Source organism: Lontra canadensis, unplaced genomic scaffold (assembly GCF_010015895.1).
Source record: "Lontra canadensis isolate GAN:19392208 unplaced genomic scaffold, GSC_riverotter_1.0 scaffold60, whole genome shotgun sequence".
Taxonomy (NCBI): domain Eukaryota; kingdom Metazoa; phylum Chordata; class Mammalia; order Carnivora; family Mustelidae; genus Lontra; species Lontra canadensis.
Genome location: NW_022631054.1, coordinates 11,191,566 through 11,210,749, shown reverse-complemented (window position 1 = coordinate 11,210,749; position 19,184 = coordinate 11,191,566). Strand labels below are relative to the sequence as shown.

At 48.1% G+C, this 19,184-nt stretch overlaps 1 protein-coding gene across 1 annotated transcript; it reads left to right on the top strand.

Moving 5' to 3' along the window:
* Positions 1-263: 263 nt before the first annotated feature.
* HECTD3 (HECT domain E3 ubiquitin protein ligase 3) lies at positions 264-8,322 on the top strand. Its single transcript, XM_032877612.1, has 21 exons — positions 264-733; positions 921-1,081; positions 1,335-1,427; positions 1,507-1,642; positions 1,879-1,994; positions 2,081-2,194; positions 2,342-2,424; positions 2,836-3,001; positions 3,220-3,301; positions 3,960-4,142; positions 4,282-4,334; positions 4,501-4,565; positions 4,725-4,828; positions 5,092-5,211; positions 5,323-5,412; positions 6,400-6,606; positions 6,876-7,005; positions 7,095-7,169; positions 7,293-7,374; positions 7,490-7,561; positions 7,739-8,322. Exons 1-21 carry the CDS (start codon positions 365-367, stop codon positions 7,821-7,823), a joined length of 2,586 nt encoding a protein of 861 aa, XP_032733503.1. The 5' UTR covers positions 264-364; the 3' UTR covers positions 7,824-8,322.
* Positions 8,323-19,184: the final 10,862 nt, after the last annotated feature.

The window sequence follows — 19,184 nt, the reverse complement described above, 5'->3', positions numbered from 1 at the left end:
AGGCAAAAACGGGTCAGAGAACCAGAAAAATGTCTGTTCCAATGATCTAGCCTAGATAGGATGGCGGTTCAATGAGGGTATAAAATGGTGGAAGCAAAGAGGACAGACAGAGAGAGATGGATCAGGTAAACACAACTGAACTTGGGTCTGGTTGGCTCAGTACGAGGCACATTGGTTTGTAGTAAGTTTAAGTATCTGAGTACACAAGGAAATACGGCAGGCGCGCTGGGTGCCCTTAGTCCAGAACTTACGGCGAAGGCTGGCCGTAGGCGGGGCCGAGCGTGGTGGGAAGCTTGGTCAGCCTTCGCGGCTGCGGCTCCGGGAGCCGAACCGCCGCCCCTGGGCTCTCCTTTGCCACTTCACCATGGCAGGCCCAGGACCGGGCGCGGCTCTAGAGTCCCCGCGGCAGCTACTGGGCCGCGTGCGCTTCCTGGCAGAGGCAGCGCAGAGCCTCCGCGCTGGACGGCCGCTGCCTGCGGCGTTGGCCTTCGTGCCACGCGAGGTGCTCTACAAGCTTTACAAGGACCCAGCGGGTCCGTCGCGCGTGTTGCTGCCCGTGTGGGAGGCGGAGGGCCTGGGGCTGCGTGTGGGAGCGGCGGGCTCCGCCCCTGGTACCGGTTCCGGGCCCCTCCGCGCGGCCCGAGACAGCATTGAGCTCCGGCGCGGCGCCTGCGTGCGAACTACCGGCGAGGAACTGTGCAACGGCCAGGGGCTCTGGGTGAAGCTGACGAAGGTACTCCCTGGACTGCCCTGGGCCCCTCAGAAGACCCCTGGCGCCAGAGCAGCTCCAGGCCGTTCCCTTCCCATCCCCCATCTTGAGGGAGCACTGCGTTCCGTGTCCTTTGCCTTGGGCTGGGCTGGGCTTGGCAGGGCGCTGGGCAGTTCCCAAACGGCCGTCCCCGTCTTGCGCGTCCCGGCAGGAGCAGCTGGCAGAACACCTGGGCGACTGCGGGCTGAACGAAGGCTGGCTGCTGGTGTGCCGACCGGCGGAGGGCGGGGCCCGCCTCGTACCCATCGACACTCCAGACCACCTCCAACGGCAGCAACAGCTCTTCGGCGTGGACTACCGACCGGTGCTCAGGTCCTGCACTTGAAAGGGCGGGGCTTGCTGCCGGACAGCTCGGCCGGGAAGGGTTGGGAACTAAGCTGGCACAGGCGGGGAGGTGGGATAGGGAGTGAAGGCAGGGTTAAAGGCAGGAAGGGGCGGGGCCTGAATGGAGATGGGGTGGGGCTTCTGGAGGCCCAGTCTGGTGGAGATGGAGCTCTGGAGAAAGCTCCCTGGGGGTACCCCGCTGCCCACTGATGTCTCCCCGTCCCCTACTCCGTGCCCGCAGATGGGAACAGGTGGTGGACCTGACATACTCTCATCGCCTTGGATCAAGGCCCCAGCCAGCCGAGGCATACACGGAAGCTGTACAGAGATTACTGTGAGTGAGCTGGGGTGGGATAGGGAGGAAGAAACTCCAGGTCTGGGCCTGGCCTAATTAGGGACTTGGGGTTGCTTAGCTATGTGCCCCCGACGTGGACCTACGAGTGCGACGAGGACCTGATCCACTTCTTGTACGACCACCTGGGCAAGGAGGATGAGAACCTGGGTAGCGTGAAGCAGTATGTGGAGAGCATAGACGTTTCCTCCTACACGGTGGGTTCTGGGACTCCTCCCACCCCAAGCAAGAGGTCATTTCTTGCTAGATCCAGAGCCCTCACCTTTAGGCCAGGGCCAAACCTGAACTCCCACAGGCCAGACTCAGTCCAGCACCCCATTTCGGAAGTCCTGTGGGAATGCCTAGACACTTCCACCCATACCAGCTGCGCTTTTAAGCCACCGTGTGCAGGGAGTGGGGTAAACACTGTCTCCACTTCTCTGCCCCTCCCCAGGAGGAGTTCAATGTGTCCTGCCTGACAGACAGCAATGCAGACACCTACTGGGAGAGCGATGGGTCCCAGTGCCAGCACTGGGTACGGCTTACCATGAAAAAGGGCACCATCGTCAAGTGAGTGGGCTCTGAGGTAGGACAGAGTGGGCGGGCCCCATGCCTGTAAATGTACAGAGACCCATGTGCATCCTCTGACCACTCAGGAAGCTACTGCTCACAGTGGATACCACAGATGACAACTTTATGCCTAAGCGAGTAGTGATCTATGGGGGCGAAGGGGACAACCTGAAGAAGCTGAGTGACGTGAGCATTGACGAGTGAGTGAACAGGCTGGTCTGGGAGGGAGAATAGGGCATGATCCTAGCAATGGGGCCTGGCCCCATTTGGAAGCAGAAGGTCAAGTGAGAGCCCAGCAATCCCTGAAGGCAAGGGGTACTCAGAGTGCCTCTCATTCATCTCGTCAGGACCCTGATCGGGGATGTGTGTGTCCTGGAGGACATGACCGTTCACCTCCCAGTCATCGAGATCCGCATCGTCGAGTGCCGAGGTGGGGCTTCAGGCTCTAAGGAGGGAAAGGGAGCCCCAGTGTATAGACAGTGGCTGGTTGGCAGTGAGTGTGGAGAAGCAGTGGGCTTGGAGTTGGGATGAGGGGAATAGCTGAACTATCTCTGGGAGGTGAAGCTTTGGGCCTGAGCCACGTGGGAGGTGCCAGGGGTAGGCCTGCCTTAAAGCTGCAGAGGTTGTTGGGCTCATCTGGAAGAGGAACTGAGTTGGGATCCTCAGGCCTTGCAATATAGTGAGGGATGGAGAAACCCACAAAGGATATAATAATCAAAGTCAGATAAGTAGAAAGGTGTCTCAAAGGTCCCAAGTTTCTGAAAGCCTGAGCATTCAGGGACCATTCTCAGATCTGAGGGCCGAGGAGGCAGCGGGTGCCCTAAGTAACTTCTTCCCCCAGATGATGGGATTGATGTGCGTCTTCGAGGGATCAAGATCAAGTCGTCTAGACAGCGGGAACTAGGGTTGAATGCAGACCTGTTCCAGCCGACCAGTCTGGTGCGATACCCACGTCTGGAAGGCACGGACCCTGAAATTCTGTACCGCAGAGCTGTTCTCCTGCAGAGGTGGCTGTGGTCCTGTGCCTGTCCGGCCCTTCCTTTCCCCTAGTCCTGAGCCTCATTCGTCAGTAGGAAGGAGGTTCCCCAGGCCCTATACTGTAAGCTGTTCCACTTTGAGCAGCCCCTGGGCCCTACCTTCTCCTGTCCTTGTGTGTTGGGGAGTGAGGGAGTCTTAAATTCATGCCATCCTCTTTAGTTGCACCATCTTTACCCACTCACCCCAGATTCATAAAGATCCTGGACAGTGTCCTGCACCACCTGGTACCTGCCTGGGACCACACGCTGGGCACCTTCAATGAGATTAAGGTGAGCCTGGCCCGCCTAGTAGTGGTGTCAGCAGTGGGCTCCTCCTTTCTGCTCATGCAAGTGCTCTCTCTTCTACAGGGTTCTTAAAAGCTACTCTAGGCCTGGACCTTTGTTGGGCTCTAGGAACGTAGGAAGAAAGCCAGACACAGATCATTAAAATGTAGCGTTTGGAATGCCATTCTCCCAGATAGTGTGTGAAATGTACAAGAACTGGGGGAGGAGAAGTAACAGCGTAGACAGGGAAGCTGCATGGAAGGTGTGCACTGGAAGTTATTAGCTGCCGAAGATGACGAGAGAAGCGCCCCAGGTGGATGTATGTATAACTTGGGGATGAGACTTGGTAGGCAAATAGGAGGCCCTGATAGCAGAGGGCAGTTTGGACCAGGCTGTGAAGGAGGGACTATGTCCTAGGTCCCTGGAGCCATTGGAAGGGTTTTAAGTAGGTGATGCACCAGGTTTGTTTGGGGGGGTGGTGTTTAGAAAGCTCCCCTGGGTGGCTGGACTAAGGAGGGACTGAAGACAAGAAAAGGGAGGGTGTTGGGGAAGGACTAGGCATGGACTAGAGTTAAGAATCAGGTCCAGGCATAGAAGAAGGTTCCAGAGCCTGGACAGACACTGACTGCCTGCCAGTCTTGCTCTGGCCACATCTCCTCATCAGCAAGTGAAGCAATTCCTGCTGCTGTCACGCCAGAGGCCAGGCCTGGTGGCCCAGTGCCTGCGGGACTCAGAAAGCAGCAAGCCCAGCTTCATGCCACGCCTGTACATCAACCGGCGCCTCGCTATGGAGCACCGTGCCTGCCCCTTAAGGGACCCTGCCTGCAAGAATGCAGTCTTCACCCAGGTCTGGACCACCTGGGGTCAATCTAAGGGAGGGTCAGTAAAGGGGTGGGGGCTGGGCCTAAGTAAGGCCTTCGGGCCAGAGTAGGACAAGATCTTGGCATAGACTTTCCTACAGCTCCCTTCCCTTTCCCTGCCCCCAGGTTTATGAAGGCCTCAAGCCCTCTGACAAGTACGAAAAGCCCTTGGACTACAGGTATGGCATGAGGGTGAGGGACTTGGACTGGGCACACATAAACTATACATCCCCGCACACTGCCTCTAAAACCCCTCGTCATTACTCCTGTGGCCCCTATCCCTCGCTGGTGAAATGTTCTGAGCCCCGACCCAGCATGGGAACAAAGATCCACCCCTTCTTACAGGTGGCCCATGCGCTATGACCAGTGGTGGGAGTGTAAATTCATTGCAGAAGGCATCATTGACCAAGGTGAGGCCCTGGGGAAGGATAATGAGGGTCCTGCCCTATGTAGAGTGGTAGAGGCTTCTGGGGTCACAGCTAATCAAGATAGAGGACCAGTTTATTATCTCTTTATGGGAGCTGGAGCTCTTGAATGCTCCAGCTGAGAGCATCTGTGTGTCATTTCAGGGGGTGGTTTTCGGGATAGCCTGGCAGACATGTCAGAAGAGTTGTGCCCTAGCTCAGCAGACACCCCTGTGCCTCTGCCCTTCTTTGTGCGCACAGCCAACCAGGTAATCTCCTATCCCTACTTCTCCAGTTGTTTCTGCTGTTCATCTCTGCAAACCTCCCAGGTGCTGAACTAGAGAGGGGCCAGAGGAGGGACCAGGTTGCCTAGGGCGGCCTCTGGGCAGACAGGGAAGGAGGAGCCATTGTACAATCAGAGGGACCACTCAGGGCTTCCGGTGGAAGGTGTGCAGGCAAATCTTTGGAGAGTCTGGGGCAATAAAGTAGGGTCCATTCCATGCCATGCTAATAGCCCTTGTCTTGGGAGCAGGGCAATGGCACCGGGGAGGCCCGGGACATGTATGTGCCCAACCCCTCCTGCCGAGACTTTGCCAAATACGAGTGGATCGGACAGCTAATGGGGGCTGCCCTGCGGGGTAAGGAGTTCCTGGTGAGTAGCCAAATCTGTGCTTCCACTGGATCAGCCTGGCCCCTGGAAGGAAGAAGGGCCAGCTAAACCTGGGCAGCCCATGATGAGGATACAATGGTATTTGTCCCATAGGTCCTGGCTCTGCCCGGTTTCGTGTGGAAGCAGCTGTCTGGGGAGGAGGTGAGCTGGAGCAAGGATTTCCCAGCTGTGGACTCTGTGCTGGTAAGTAGGGCCTGGACCCAGTGTTTCCTCTGCACAGCCCCTAAATGTTGCTGTTCCCCGAGGGTGTCCTGAACCTTCTCTAATCTCACACATGCTCCTTTGCTGATTCCTTCTATTCCCATGGCTTCAACTACTGTCTTTATTCTGGCGGCCTCCAAATCCTTACCTCCAACTCATCTTCTTTCCTAAGCTTGGACCCTTATGTGCACCTGCCTGCTGGACGTCTGCCCCAAGATGGCACTTCCGCCTCAGCCCAGTCCTCCTCACTTCCCCGCTCTTCTGCCCTCCAAGGGCTCCTGTCTCCAAATGGCACCACTGTCCACCCCTTTTCCATGCCAGGGCCCTCAGTGCCACCCGCCACTTCTCCTTCTCCCTTACCTCCTACTTTCTATCACATCTCTCTCTGGCATCTGTCCACTTCTTCCATCTCACTACTGTCCTCCTGCTTCAGGCCACCTTCCCTTGTGACACAACCACTGACTGCAAACCTAGCGTTCCTGTCTCCGTTCTTAACCCATCTGATTCCCTCAGCCAGAGTAATTCATTTCCTTCCCCTTGTTTAAACCCTTCAGTGGCTCTGCCCCAGGCGTAGGGTAAAATGCAGAACCTGACAAGCCTTATGTGACCTCTGTGTCTCTAGCCACTTGGCTCCAGCCAAACAGATTCCACAGGCCTTTTGCTCTTTCTACCTTTTTTCATGTTGTTCTCTTTCCTGACTTCCTTGTAGCCAAGCAAATTCCCAGCCATCATTTAGGTCTCAGCTTAGATGCCATTTTTTCCAGGACACCTTCTCTGGCAGCCAAGACTGGCGAGGTGTTATCTTGATGCTTTCATAGTCCTTGTTCCAACCCCCTCACTGCCCTCATTGGCTGCATGGGGACTTCCTTGTCTAGCTGCCTCTCCTGTTTCCCTGTGAGCATCTTGAGAGAAAACAAGGACTGTCTCCACAATGAAAGGCCGACCTCGTTCCCTCTCTCCAACTGCCAGGTGAAGCTCTTGGAAGTGATGGAAGGAATGGACAAAGAGACATTTGAGTTCAAATTTGGAAAGGAGCTAACATTCACCACCGTATTGAGTGACCAGCAAGTAGTAGAGTTGATCCCTGGGGGTGCAGGCATCGTGGTGGGATATGAGGACCGTTCCCGCTTCATCCAACTGGTGCAGAAGACCCGGCTAGAAGAGAGCAAGGAGCAGGTACCACCCAGAGGCCAGCAGAACAAGAGCTTTGTGCAGCTCCTTATAGGCAGAGCTGATAGGCCCCCAGTACCCAGTTGCAAGAACTCTGGGCCCTACCATTCCTCTACCTCATGTTCCTGCTTATCAGTGGGGTTCAGAGATGGCCCCTAGTGCTGAACAGAGATCATGCCCCCACGATCTCTCTGAGTGGAGGCCAAGTACCCCACCACACACTGACTTGGGAGTTGGATCCTCTTCCCTAGCAGGGCCTCTCCCTCCCTCCCCAGGTGGCAGCCATGCAGGCGGGGCTGCTGAAGGTGGTGCCGCAGGCTGTGCTGGATTTGCTGACCTGGCAGGAACTGGAGAAGAAAGTGTGCGGGGACCCAGAGGTCACTGTGGATGCTCTGCGCAAGCTCAGTGAGTATGGGGTCCTGCAGTGTTGGGGGCGGGGGCCTTACGGACGAGGCAGGTTGGGACCTAAGCTCGATTTCTGACCTGGTCCCCAGCCCGGTTTGAGGACTTCGAGCCATCTGACACTCGGGTGCAGTACTTCTGGGAAGCGCTGAACAATTTCACCAACGGTGAGTGGCAGAGGAGAGCGTGGTGCCCGGGTTCGGATTCCACCTGCGGGATACCGAGGGAGGGTAGGAGTTGTAGAGCCTTCCCCGCCATCAGTGCGGACGCTGACGTCCTTCTCCATGCAGAGGATCGGAGCCGCTTCCTGCGCTTTGTCACTGGCCGCAGCCGGCTGCCTGCGCGGATCTACATCTACCCGGACAAACTGGGGTGAGTGTGGCTGGAGCGGGGCGGGGCGGGGCTTGCTTTCCGAAGGGACTGGGGCTGTGTCCCTACCCCGTGTCCCTACAGTTCTTCCTAATCTGTGACCCGTCCGTGCCCCCAGCTACGAAACCACAGACGCGCTGCCGGAGTCTTCCACGTGTTCCAGCACCCTCTTCCTACCACACTACGCCAGGTGGGTCTCCTGGGCACGGGGAGCCTATAGAGTGGAGAGCAGGGTAGGGGCGTCACCCTAGGATGGAGGAGGATGGCGAGTCATGAAGTGCACGAACTGGGGCCCCGGCGCCCATAGGCCCCCGTGCACTGGCCCTTGCGGTGCCCCTGGCGCCAACCGCGGTCCTGTCTCCCTCAGTGCCAAGGTGTGCGAGGAGAAGCTCCGCTATGCCGCGTACAACTGCGTGGCTATTGACACCGACATGAGCCCTTGGGAAGAGTGAGGCGGCGCCAGGGGGCAGCCTCGGGCCAGCAGGACTGCGCCTGCGCGGGTCCCACTAGGCGGCGCGTGGGTTGAAGACACAGCCCCTGGCCAGGTTGGGGTCTGCGCTCCTGACCTGAGCCCACACGCTCGGAAAGACAGCACGCCCCTGTGTCTGGTTGCAGTGGGGGCGGTTGATTGACCCTGGTGGCCCAGCCCCGCACACCCACAAGCCCTCCGCGAGCTCGGGTTTGCTTCCCGAGTTAGTTCGCGTCTGTGGGAGGGAGGCTTCCCGCAAGCCCAGCACAAGCTGCCAGGCCTGAGCTACTTGAAGGGGGCCTTCAAGCTCCCCACCCCATGGACTTTACTTCAGGGTTTTTATGGTTGTTGGGGTTTTTTTGTTTTTGTTTTTGTTTTGGCTCCTCCTTTTTTCTCCTTATTTTTCTCTGGCTTCAGCCAGGACCCAAAGCTAAAACCTCTGGAGGAGAGTGGAGGCTCCTCCCCAGACAAGGCATCGGATAGATAGAGAGGAATGGCCCTCCTTTTTGGACACCTGAACCAAAAAAAGAAGCAGCAGCTGAGCTGTCTTTTCCTCCTCTCCCTCTATACCCAAAGTGTGAGCTCTGCCCTTCAACCCAATCTAAACTGAAGGTTCTATCACCTTCCCTGGCTCAGAGCCTCCATCTACTCCACGTTACATCTTTACTACCCCCACCATCACACCATTTCCAACACTTATGCATCACCTGATTTCCCATCTGCTGTGTCAGCCCCGAGATGGTGCAAGGTTAAGGCCAGTTATGTCCTCTCTGAAATCTGCAATAGCTCCCTTTCACCCAACTCAAAGCCTAGACTTTAAACCTGCTCTTAAGTCTTAACTGCAAGTCCCTGCCCCATGACACTCCATCAAAGAAGGTCTTGCACATGGGAAAGTTTAATAAATGGATGTGTTCATTCCTTCAGAATGTGTTTATTGGGCTACTGAGGGTTGGAGGGAAGGTTCTTCTAAGACTTCAGGGACCTGGGCTGGAAGCCAGGGAGATTGTGTGTCACATGGGAGTGGTGGGTCTACAAATTGACAAGCATTATATCTGAAGCTGAGCGGGGAACTAAGGGTGCTACTATGGGCAGGAGGGGGGGTGGGCTGCACAGATCCTGGCCTGGCATCTTCTGGGATGGGTGTGGTGATTTGCAGGATGGGAGCCCACCTTCAGGAACCAGGTGGGCAGAAGAACTTGACATCGTAAAAGACAAAGCATGAGATGGCTGATAAACCAGACAAGTCAAATTTTTGACAAAAGAGGCAGCAGCATAGCTACCCATCCACACCTGACACTGCCTCAGTTACCACACAGCTAAAAGGCGTCTTTAAGAACAAGTACCCAATGAGAAATTTCCTGACCATAGAGACCAGCCCCCTCCCCCAGCCAAAAGAGTCAACATCAGTTTCAAGTGAAGTGGCACTCCCTCTCTCAAGGCTTCTCCAGGCTGCCCTCTAGGGCGAGTCCTGACACTACCCTGCTTTGGCCTTGAGCCCTGCCCACTGGGGCTGTGTGCAACCCAAGGCCTATCTCCCCATAACTCTGAGTCTGACACCCCAGCTGAGCCTTCCAGGCAGCCCTCATCTTGTGGCTCCCCAGTGCCTGTGCCTTGGGTGGTCCACAGAAGACAGAGTTTCCTCTTCCAGCAGCTTCTTCTTACCCGGGGAGCTGGAAGAATAGGAGCCCCAGAGACCACCACTCCCATCAGCTCTGCTCTTCCCAGCAAGCTCCCGCCCTCTTGTGCAGCCTGCCCTGCAGAGAGGGCATTCCCCTTCTGTTCTCAGGGAAGAGCCTGGCCAGCATGCATCTGCTGGAGGTAGTCTGTTTCTGTATCTAGGACTGGCCACTTAAGTCTTTGGTCCCTCTTGTACCAAACTGGGTTCATACTGTATTTTGTAGCTTGCTCTTCATCCATTCATTCAGTAAACACATCAAACACCTATGTCGGGCACTGTACTAAGTACAATGGGGAAAATATTGGTTAAACAGATAATTTTTGCTTTCTTGGAATTTAAGCTCTAATGCAAGAGGAAACAGTATATTAAATAATTGCATAAACAACATTTAATAGCCTTTATGTAAGAGCTCCAAAGAAGTAGTGCAAGGTATTGTTAGAAGACAGAGCAGGGTGATACTAACCCACGGGGCTCAGTGGAATGCTGAATCAGGGAGAATGACTGGGCACAAAGTCCAGCGAAGAAGCACGTTGAGTCCTGTGTTACCGGACTGTAACGGGAAGAGAGAGAAGAGATTCGAGCTTTTGAGGCTTGTTTTAAGGTTTTATATTGACCGGCCATGAGGGGGCCAAGCAAGGGATTGACATGATTAGATTTGCCTTTGGCATCTGTGTAGAGAATGAGTTGAGGAGAGCTTGGAAGCAGGGAGTAATCCAAGCAGGAAATGATGGTCACTGGGACAAGGGGAATACTCACTGTAACTATTATTTATATTGGCTGCATTTTGTTACGTTTTAAGTTTTCATAACTTGTACTCATTTAAAACCCTCCACTGGGGTGCCTGGCTGGCTCAGCCTGCAGGGTCATGAGTTCAAGCCCCACGTTGGGCACAGAGCTTAGTTTAAAAAAAAAAAAAAAAAGCCACCTCTATAGATGAACATTAAGGTTGTCTACAAATTTTTTTATATTGAAAACTATAACTATTATAATAAACATCCTCATGCATATAGCCTTTTATACCTATTTGATTATTTCCTTAGAATAACATCCTAAACTCACCATCAAACTGTCAAATTGCCAGGATGTATCAGTTTTGTTCCCATTAGTGCCTATTTCCTAAACTCTGACCACCCTCTGGCATTAACACTTAAAAATATTTTTGATAATTTAATATGCTAAAGAATGGTGATTGTTACCTTAATTTGTACTGCTTTGATCATTTACTGTACTGAGCAATTGTTTTTCTTCTTTATGAACTACTCTTTTTGTGTTTTTATCTATTGGTGTTACACTTTTCTTACTGATTTATAACAATCTGCACAGTACTAAAGTAATACACACAGCAAGGCACTGTGCTAACAGCTGTACATCTGTTATCTTTGTTTTATCTTCTTAGCTCAATGAAGTAAATACTCTTATTGTCCCCGTTTCCAGATGAGAAATTTAGAGCAAAAATGAATTAAATAACTTGCCCAAGTAGTCAATAAATAATGAAGCTAGGATTTGGATGGTGGTCTGCCAGTGCCAAAGACTGCTGTCTTGGTAGCTAAAGTATTAAATCCTGTAAATTAATGCCTTTGTCATGTCAGATGTTATAATACCTTGGTTTTCCCTGTGTGTCCTTTGCCATTAAACTTCATGTATGTTCTTTCCTAATGTACAAAATTTTTAATTCTTTATGAATTCAAAATCCTTATGAAAGAAACCATATATTGGATGTATACCGCAAGAAGGAACATTCTGGTGGTGCCTGGGTAGCTCAGCGGGTTAAGCCTCTGCCTTTGGCTCAGGTCATAATCCCAGGGTACTGGGATCCAGCCCCGCATTGGGCTCTCTGCTCAGCGGGGAGCCTGGTTCCCCCTCTGTCTGCCTGCCTCTCTGTCTACTTGTGATCTCTCTCTCTGTCAAATAAGTAAATAAAATCTTAAAAAAATAAAAGAGCCCATTCTGTAGAGCTAGCTGCCTGTATTCATATCCTGGTTTTTCCACATACTAGCTGTTGGACATGGCCAACATGGCTTTCTTTTCAGAAGCATCTACCCTTTTACTGTTGATTTGAAATGTTATCTTTTCACATACTTATAATTTTCTGCTAAATTTGTATATGTAAGAATTCCTCAAAAAGAGGTGCCTCGGTGGCTTAGTTAGTTAAATCTGCCTTTGGCTCAGGTCATGATCCCCAGGTCCTGGGATCACGCCCCATGTCGGTGGGGTGCGGGGGGTGGAGAATCTCTGCTCAGCGGGGAGTCTGCTTCTCCCTCTCCCTCTGCCCATCCTTCCACTTGTGCTCTCTCTCTCTCTCTCAAATAAATAAAATCTTTTAAAAAAAGAATTCTTCCAAAAAATTAAATTAAAAAAGGAAATCTTCATTTTTCACCATACTACAAGAATGTGACACTGCAAGTTGAAACCAAACAGAAATCTTAATCATTAATGGGAGGAATTACCATTGTTCTGTGACCTTTAAAAGTTTTTGTCCAAGCATCAAAAAATTTCTTAGCATCAGTTATAAATGTGTAGGGGAATGAAAACATAGTAAAACTAATATTTATTTAGTACCTTGTAATCTCAAGCATTTAGAGAAATTGAGAATTAAATTGTTTTCTTTGCAAAAAAACTTATCCAAAATAGTTTGAACGCTTGTCTCTTTTTTCTCTTTTTCCTTTTTTAAGATTTTACATATGTATGTATGTACGTATGTATGTATGTACGTATGTATGTATGTATGTATTCAGAGCTCAAGCAAGGTGAGGGGAGGGGGAAAGGAGCAAGAATCTCAAGCAGACTCCATGTTCAATGCAGAGCCAGACATGGGGCTTGACCTGGGGCTCGATGGGGGCTTGATCCCTCAACGCTAAGATGATGACCTGAACCAAAATCAAGCATTAGACACTTAAACAACTGACCTAGCCAGGCATCGGCCTCTATTTTCTTATAATACTGAACAAGTAACTTCACTATGCCTTGAAGAATTGTCATACTCCTCTTTACTTCCGACATTATATCCTTTTTATGTACAATCTCATGAAGTATCTCTAAGAATGCCATGAAGGCAAAGTGGTTTTTTGCTGGCTTCAGTTTCTGTGAGACATCTTCATCCCTTTGTCACAGCCACTTTCCTCCTTTTGGAGATGAAGTAGCCTTCACTCGATTCATGTGGATCTACACTTTCTCATGGTGACAGTGTTAACATTCCCATGATCACCTATTTCTTCTATAACTCCATTTATGTTCAATTTGAATTTCACTTCCAGCCCTATCATTTTTCATTTCTTTGCTGCACTTTCATCTTTTGGCCAATTCTGTAATCTTTTTTTTTTTTTTTTTAATATCAGGCTTATCACTGGGAGACAAGGAATGGACACAACTACATTCTTGCTGTGTGTCTGTGAACCAAGTACACAGTGCACAGTGTATTAATTACCAACATACTGAAAGAAGCAATGTGATTGTTTCACTGCTCATGGTATACATTCAAAAAAGTTGATTCTGACAGTTTTTTTACCGTATTCTCATTGCTTTTATGGAGGAAAGAATTTTTAGAGGAACTTCCCTCACCATTTTTACTGATTTCACCTCTTCATTTTGTATTTGCTTATAAATGTATTACATAGAAAGAGATTTAAATGAGACACAAGTCCCAAATTTCAATTACCTCCATAAAACTGTAAGACTTTATAGCTGCCAATGTGATATTCTCCTTCTCCCTGTCCCTACTCCCTACCTACTTTTTTCTTACTCCCAAAGTACTTAATCACCCTTTAATATGCTGTGCAGTTTACTCATTTATTATTTAATAGAGTATATTTATTTATTTGACAGAGAGCACAAGTAGGCAGAGCAGCAGGCAGAGGGAGAGGGAGAAGCAGGTTCCCAGTGAGCAGGGAGCCTGATGCAGGACTCGAACCCGGGGCTCCAGGATCATGACCTGAGCTGAAAGCAGAGGCTCAACCGATTGAGTGACCCAGGCTCCCCTACTCATTTATTATTTAAATTGATTTATAATGTATGCTGCCTCTGCTTATTAGGATGAGGGTTGGATCCTTTTTTTTTTTTTTGTTCACTAATATACCTTAAGGGTCTAAAACTCCCCTTGGCACATAGTAGTCACTCAGTAAATAGCTGTTCAATAAATAAATAAACAGTGGCTCATCAACCATACTTTCCAACTTAAAAATGAGGAAAAGTTTTGTTTTCAGTAAAGGAGGAAAAAAATTACCAAAGTGACTAAGTCACGTATTTTTTTTTTAAAAGATTTTATTTATTTGACAAAGATCACAAGTTGGCAGAGAGACAGGCGGGGGAGGGGGGCAGGTGGGAAGCAGACTCCCCACCGAGCAGAGAGCCTGAGGCGAGGCTCCATCCCAGGACCCTGAGATCATGACCTGAGCCGAAGGCAGAGGCTTTAACCCACTGAGCCACCCAGGTGCCCCATAAATCACATATTTTTTTAATTGACCCATCCATTTGTATGCTTGTTTGTTTAAAGTAGGCTCCACCATGGAGCCCAACACGGGGCTTGAACTCATGACCCTGAGATCAAAACCTGAGCTGAGATCGAGAGTCAGACACTTAACCGATGGAGTCACTCAGATGCTCCCTGACCCATCAGTTTAAAGCATAAATGTCCAGATTCAGACTTTTAAAACCACCAACAATGAAAATTCTGTGTGCTTGAAAGGAAATAGTTGAAGTCCCAATTAATGAAGTTCTTTTCCAAGCTCTTTATAGAAACACTATAGCATCATTTGCTAACTTATCACGAATCTATTAGGCAACTGGTGGGCTCATGTACAAAAATAAAACACAAATATTTTGGGACCTGCAACTGGTTGCCAAAGTAGAGTTTCTCTTTTCATTTTTATCTTTCACTCAGTACTCTAAAAATAATAATTTCCTGCCCCACTGACAAGTCCACAGCCAAATGGACCAGATGAATATTATGATGTGGCCAGCAAATTCCCAAAGAGAGAGCTCTTGCAGACCGTGGGAAGAGTATTTCTGAGCCAAGGCCCAACTTTTGAAAGGTTTCTTTTGTCTCCCACAGTTCAAAGAGAACTTTGGAGCTTGACCTTCTTAAACTAGTCCCCACCACATATAAAAACATAAATATAAATATCCCTTGGGGAAGAAATGTGAACAGGAAACATAAGGAACAGACTGTATTAATATGCCTTTATTAAGTACTTCCCACATAATTAGTAAATAAAAAGTAAAAAGCATGAGGCTAGGCATAAGAGATAGTAATATAGATTGACTTAGTGAGAAGGAACGTTCAGGAAACGAGATGTTGTCAGTGACCTATGCCCTCAGCTCAGTTTTTCCACCACAAAGTGGGAGGTCAAGGGAAAATTTATGAGAAAATTTAATTTATTCAGATTATTTACTTAGCATGTCCCAAGTCCTATGCTAGGACCTGAGGAGAGAGAAGCAAATAACATATAGCCTTTGTCCTCCAAGGGCTCCCATTGTGATAGAGAAAACATGAAAAAGGGGATGAAAATCCTTTGTGATGAGTACCATAATGTAAATACTGAAGCAATGAGAACCAGAAAGAAGGAATCCATGAGGCAGCAGTTCTTCAAGTATGCTCCGTGGACCTCTGGGAGTCCTCAGGACCCTTTCAAGGTATCTCTCAGGTGAAAACCATTTTTATAATAATGCTAAAATATTATCTGCCTTTCATTATATTGATATTTGCACTAATGGCACAAAAGCCGTGGTGGCTAAGATGGCTGGTGCTTTGTCGTGAATCAAAGCAGTGTTACCAAACTGTATAATATGCATTGTATTCTTCACTGCCACACACTTGCAATAAAAATAAAAAATAAATAATAAGACAAAGTAAGGTTCACTTAAGAATGTCTTTGGGGGGGGCGCCTGGTGGCTCAGTGGGTTAATGCCTCTGCCTTCGGCTCAGGTCATGATCTCAGGGTCCTGGAATCGAGCCCCGAATCGGGCTCTCTGCTCAGCGGGGAGCCTGCTTCCTCCTCTCTCTCTGCCTGCCTCTCTGCCTACTTGTGATCTCTGTCTGTCAAATAAATAAATAAGATCTTAAAAAAAAAAAAAAAAGAATGTCTTTGGGGGCTCCTGTATGGCTCAGTTGGTTAGGAGGCCAGCTCTTGGTTTCGGCTCAGGTCATGATCTCAGGGTCCTGGGATGGAGCCCTGTGTTGGGCTCCATGCCTAGTGGGGAATCTGTTAGATACTCTCTCTCTCTCCCTCTCCCTCCATCCCTCCCCCAGCTCGCACGCACTCTCTCTCTAAAATAAATCTTTTTTAAAAACCAAGAATGTCTTTGATGAAGGAGTAACATAATTTTATTAAATCTTGGTCCTTGAGAACACACAAACTGTCAAAATTAATGAAGTAAGCCTGTCTCTTCAAGGAAAATCACTGAAAGTATTGTTGCCAATGATAATATTTGAGCTTTCAAGAGAAAATCAGAAGTTTGGAAAACTTGTATTTGTCATCATAAGGTTGCCAGCTTTCCAATATTTAAAGGATTTTTCTGATAAGATTGGTGGTGATATGAACAAATGTAATTTTAAAAATATAATGAGTCAACATTTGGGAGGATATTTTACAAGTGATCAATGGATCAAATTGTCCATTCAAAATGCAATTATTAGAGTACAAATGTTCATTGATATAATAATTCTACATTACAACTAATCTTTAAAAAACTGCCACTTACTGAGTTTTTGTGTAGTACCAAAGTCTTACCTACAACTATCTGACAAGGCTATTAAAATATCTCTCCCTTTTCCTTCTGTATCTATGTGAGGTCAGGTTTTATCATAGAATTCACCCAAAACAATGTATTGCAACTGATGAGAGAATCCAGCTGTTTTCTATTAAGCCAGACATTAAACAGATATGCAAAAAGGTGAAAGTATGGCATTCTCCTGATTTTTTTGGTTTGAAACATATGTTATCATACAAATGGTATTTATGTTACCATACAATAATTTTATTATTTTTATTTTGAAAATGAATTAATGTTTAATTTCTTAGATTGAGTTCTTAATATGGTAAATATCAACAGATAAAATCCATATAAACAAAAGTCCTCTGGGGCCCCCAATAATTTTCTTTTTAAAGATTTTATTTTATTATTTTATTTTTTTAAAAGATTTTATTTAGGGACGCCTGGGTGGCTCAGTTGGTTGGACGACTGCCTTCGGCTCAGGTCATGACCCCGGAGTCCCGGGATCGAGTCCCGCATCGGGCTCCCAGCTCCACGGGGAGTCTGCTTCTCTCTCTGACCTTCTCCTCGCTCATGCTCTCTCTCACTGTGTCTCTCTCAAATAAATAAATAAAATATTTAAAAAAAAAAAGATTTTATTTATTTATTGGACAGAGATCACAAGTAGGCAGAGAGGCAGGCAGAGAGAGAGGGGGAGGCAGGCTCCCTGCTGAGCAAAGAGCCGGACTCAGGGCTCGATCCCAGGACCCTGAGATTATGACCTGAGCTGAAGGCAGAGGCTCAACCCACTGAGCCACCCAGGTGCCCCTAAAGATTTTATTTTTTTAAATTTATTTTTAATTTTTTTTTAAGAAAATTTTTTTAAAGATTTTTATTTATTTATTTGACAGAGAGAGATCACAGTAGACAGAGGCAGGCAGAGAGAGAGAGAGAGAGAGAGGGAAGCAGGCTCCCTGCTGAGCAGAGAGCCCCATATGGGACTCGATCCCAGAACCCTGAGATCATGACCTGAGCAGAAGGCAGCAGCTTAACCCGCTGAGCCACCCAGGCGCCCCTAAAGATTTTATTTTTAAGTAATCTCTGCACCCAACATGGGGCTGGAACTCACAACCTTGGGATCAAGAGTCACATGCTCCACAGACTGAGCCAACCAGGTACCTCAAGGGTCCCCAATAATTTTTAATAGTGAAAAGGGTCCTTGGGGCACTTGGGTAGCTCAGTTGGTTGGGCGTCCACCTCTTGATTTTGACTTAAGTCATGATCTCAGGTTCCTGAGATCCAGCTGGGTAGGGCTGGTAGGGCTCCGAGCTGGGTGTGGAGCCTGCTTGAGATTCTCTCTCTCTTTTTCCTTCTGCTTCTTCTCCCCTCCCACTCCTGGTGCACACACACACACACACACACACACTCTCTCTCTCTCTCTCTTAAAAAAAAAAAAAAAGAAAAAACAAACTATAAAGGGGCCACAAACCAAAAATTTTGTGAACCACTGTCCTGGAATAAAAGCCATTTAAACTGAAGCAATTACTCAACTACTCAGTTACAGGAATAAGTTCCCTGAAAACATTTGCTAGTTTAAACATGAGCATTTAAAATGGATGACAGATAGGGGCGCCTGGGTGGCTCAGTGGGTTGAGCCTCTGCCTTTGGCTGGGGTTATGGTCCCGGGTTCCTGGGATCGGGCCCTGCATCGGGCTTTCTGCTCAGTGGGGAGCCTGCTTCCCCCGCCCCGCCTGCCTCTCTGCCTACTTGTGATCTCTCTCTCTGTATCAAATAATAAATAATAAATAAATTCTTTAAAATATATAAATATTTTTTAAAATAATTTTTAAGTTATTAAATTTTAAAATAATTTTTTAAAATAATTTTTTAAAATAATAAAATCTTAAAAAAAATAGAATGGATGACAGATATGGGGCTGAATCCTCTTCTTACTTCATAACTAGTTCTTACCTCAAAACCATGCCATAATTCTCAAGGCTTCTCTTTGCTTCAGCTAATAACCAGGAGAAAGAATCTTGCTGCAGAAGGAAACAGCAAAGTTTCAGGCCTCCTGTGGCCAATCACTCCATACTCCCTTTTACCAACATACTTGGTATTATATTTTAGGTAAAATAACTAATTATTCAGTAAGTCATTGCCAGCATCCTAAAGTGAAGGAAAGACAGGGCAAAAATAGGCTGGTTTTGTGGCTAAAAGGTCTCAGGTCTTTCCCCCAACTCTTCCCCTCAACCAGTGGCATCTATCCTGAGCTCTTATTCTTCTGGTTGAAAAATATGGGAAAAATGTCAAATCCTGACTGCTATTTCCCCAGTGCCTAAGACATTGCTTGGCACATACTAGGCACTCAATAAATATTGTTGAATAAAGTCAAACTCCTTTATTTTTATTGCAAAAATTAAACTCTCTTAACTTGGAAGGAGCTAAAGCAACTCAAGGTTTAAGAGAGGGACAGAAAAAGAGGACGCTTCTAAAAGGTTAGGAAATTGTAGGAATGTGTGGGAAAGAGAGAATGGCTCTTGTTCCTGTTACCTACGGTAGCTTATAAGCCACCCCATAACTAACTGCTTAAAACAAGTATTTTATTATTATTTCTCACAATTGTTGTAGTTATCTAGATGTAGGCATTTGGGGTCACTCATGGAGTTGCAGCCTCTTAAGTGGACTCCCTGATTCCGGGGAATCTATTAACACAGCAACCAGAGTGATCCTTTAAAAATATCATGTCCCTCCTCTGCTTAATTCAAGGGGTCTTCACAATGGCCTACAAGACCCCTGCAATCTGAATTCTCCACTCTCTCTCCCTCTGCCTATTTGACCTTTATCATCATTCACTTTCCATCTGGCTTACGTCCCTTCCTCTCTACTGGCCTCTGTACTGTTTTTTTGTTTTGTTTTGTTTTGTTTTTAAGATCTTATTTATTTATTTGACAGATATCACAAGTAGGCAGAGAGGCAGGC

Excerpts from the sequence above, each read along its gene's own strand:
- HECTD3 (XM_032877612.1), top strand. The coding sequence starts at position 365 with ATGGCAGGCCCAGGACCGGGCGCGGCTCTAGAGTCCCCGCGGCAGCTA. Across the intron at positions 2,195-2,341 it reads AGTGACGTGAGCATTGACGA|GACCCTGATCGGGGATGTGT; the intron begins GTGAGTGAACAG and ends TCATCTCGTCAG. Across the intron at positions 5,212-5,322 it reads TGCGGGGTAAGGAGTTCCTG|GTCCTGGCTCTGCCCGGTTT; the intron begins GTGAGTAGCCAA and ends TTTGTCCCATAG.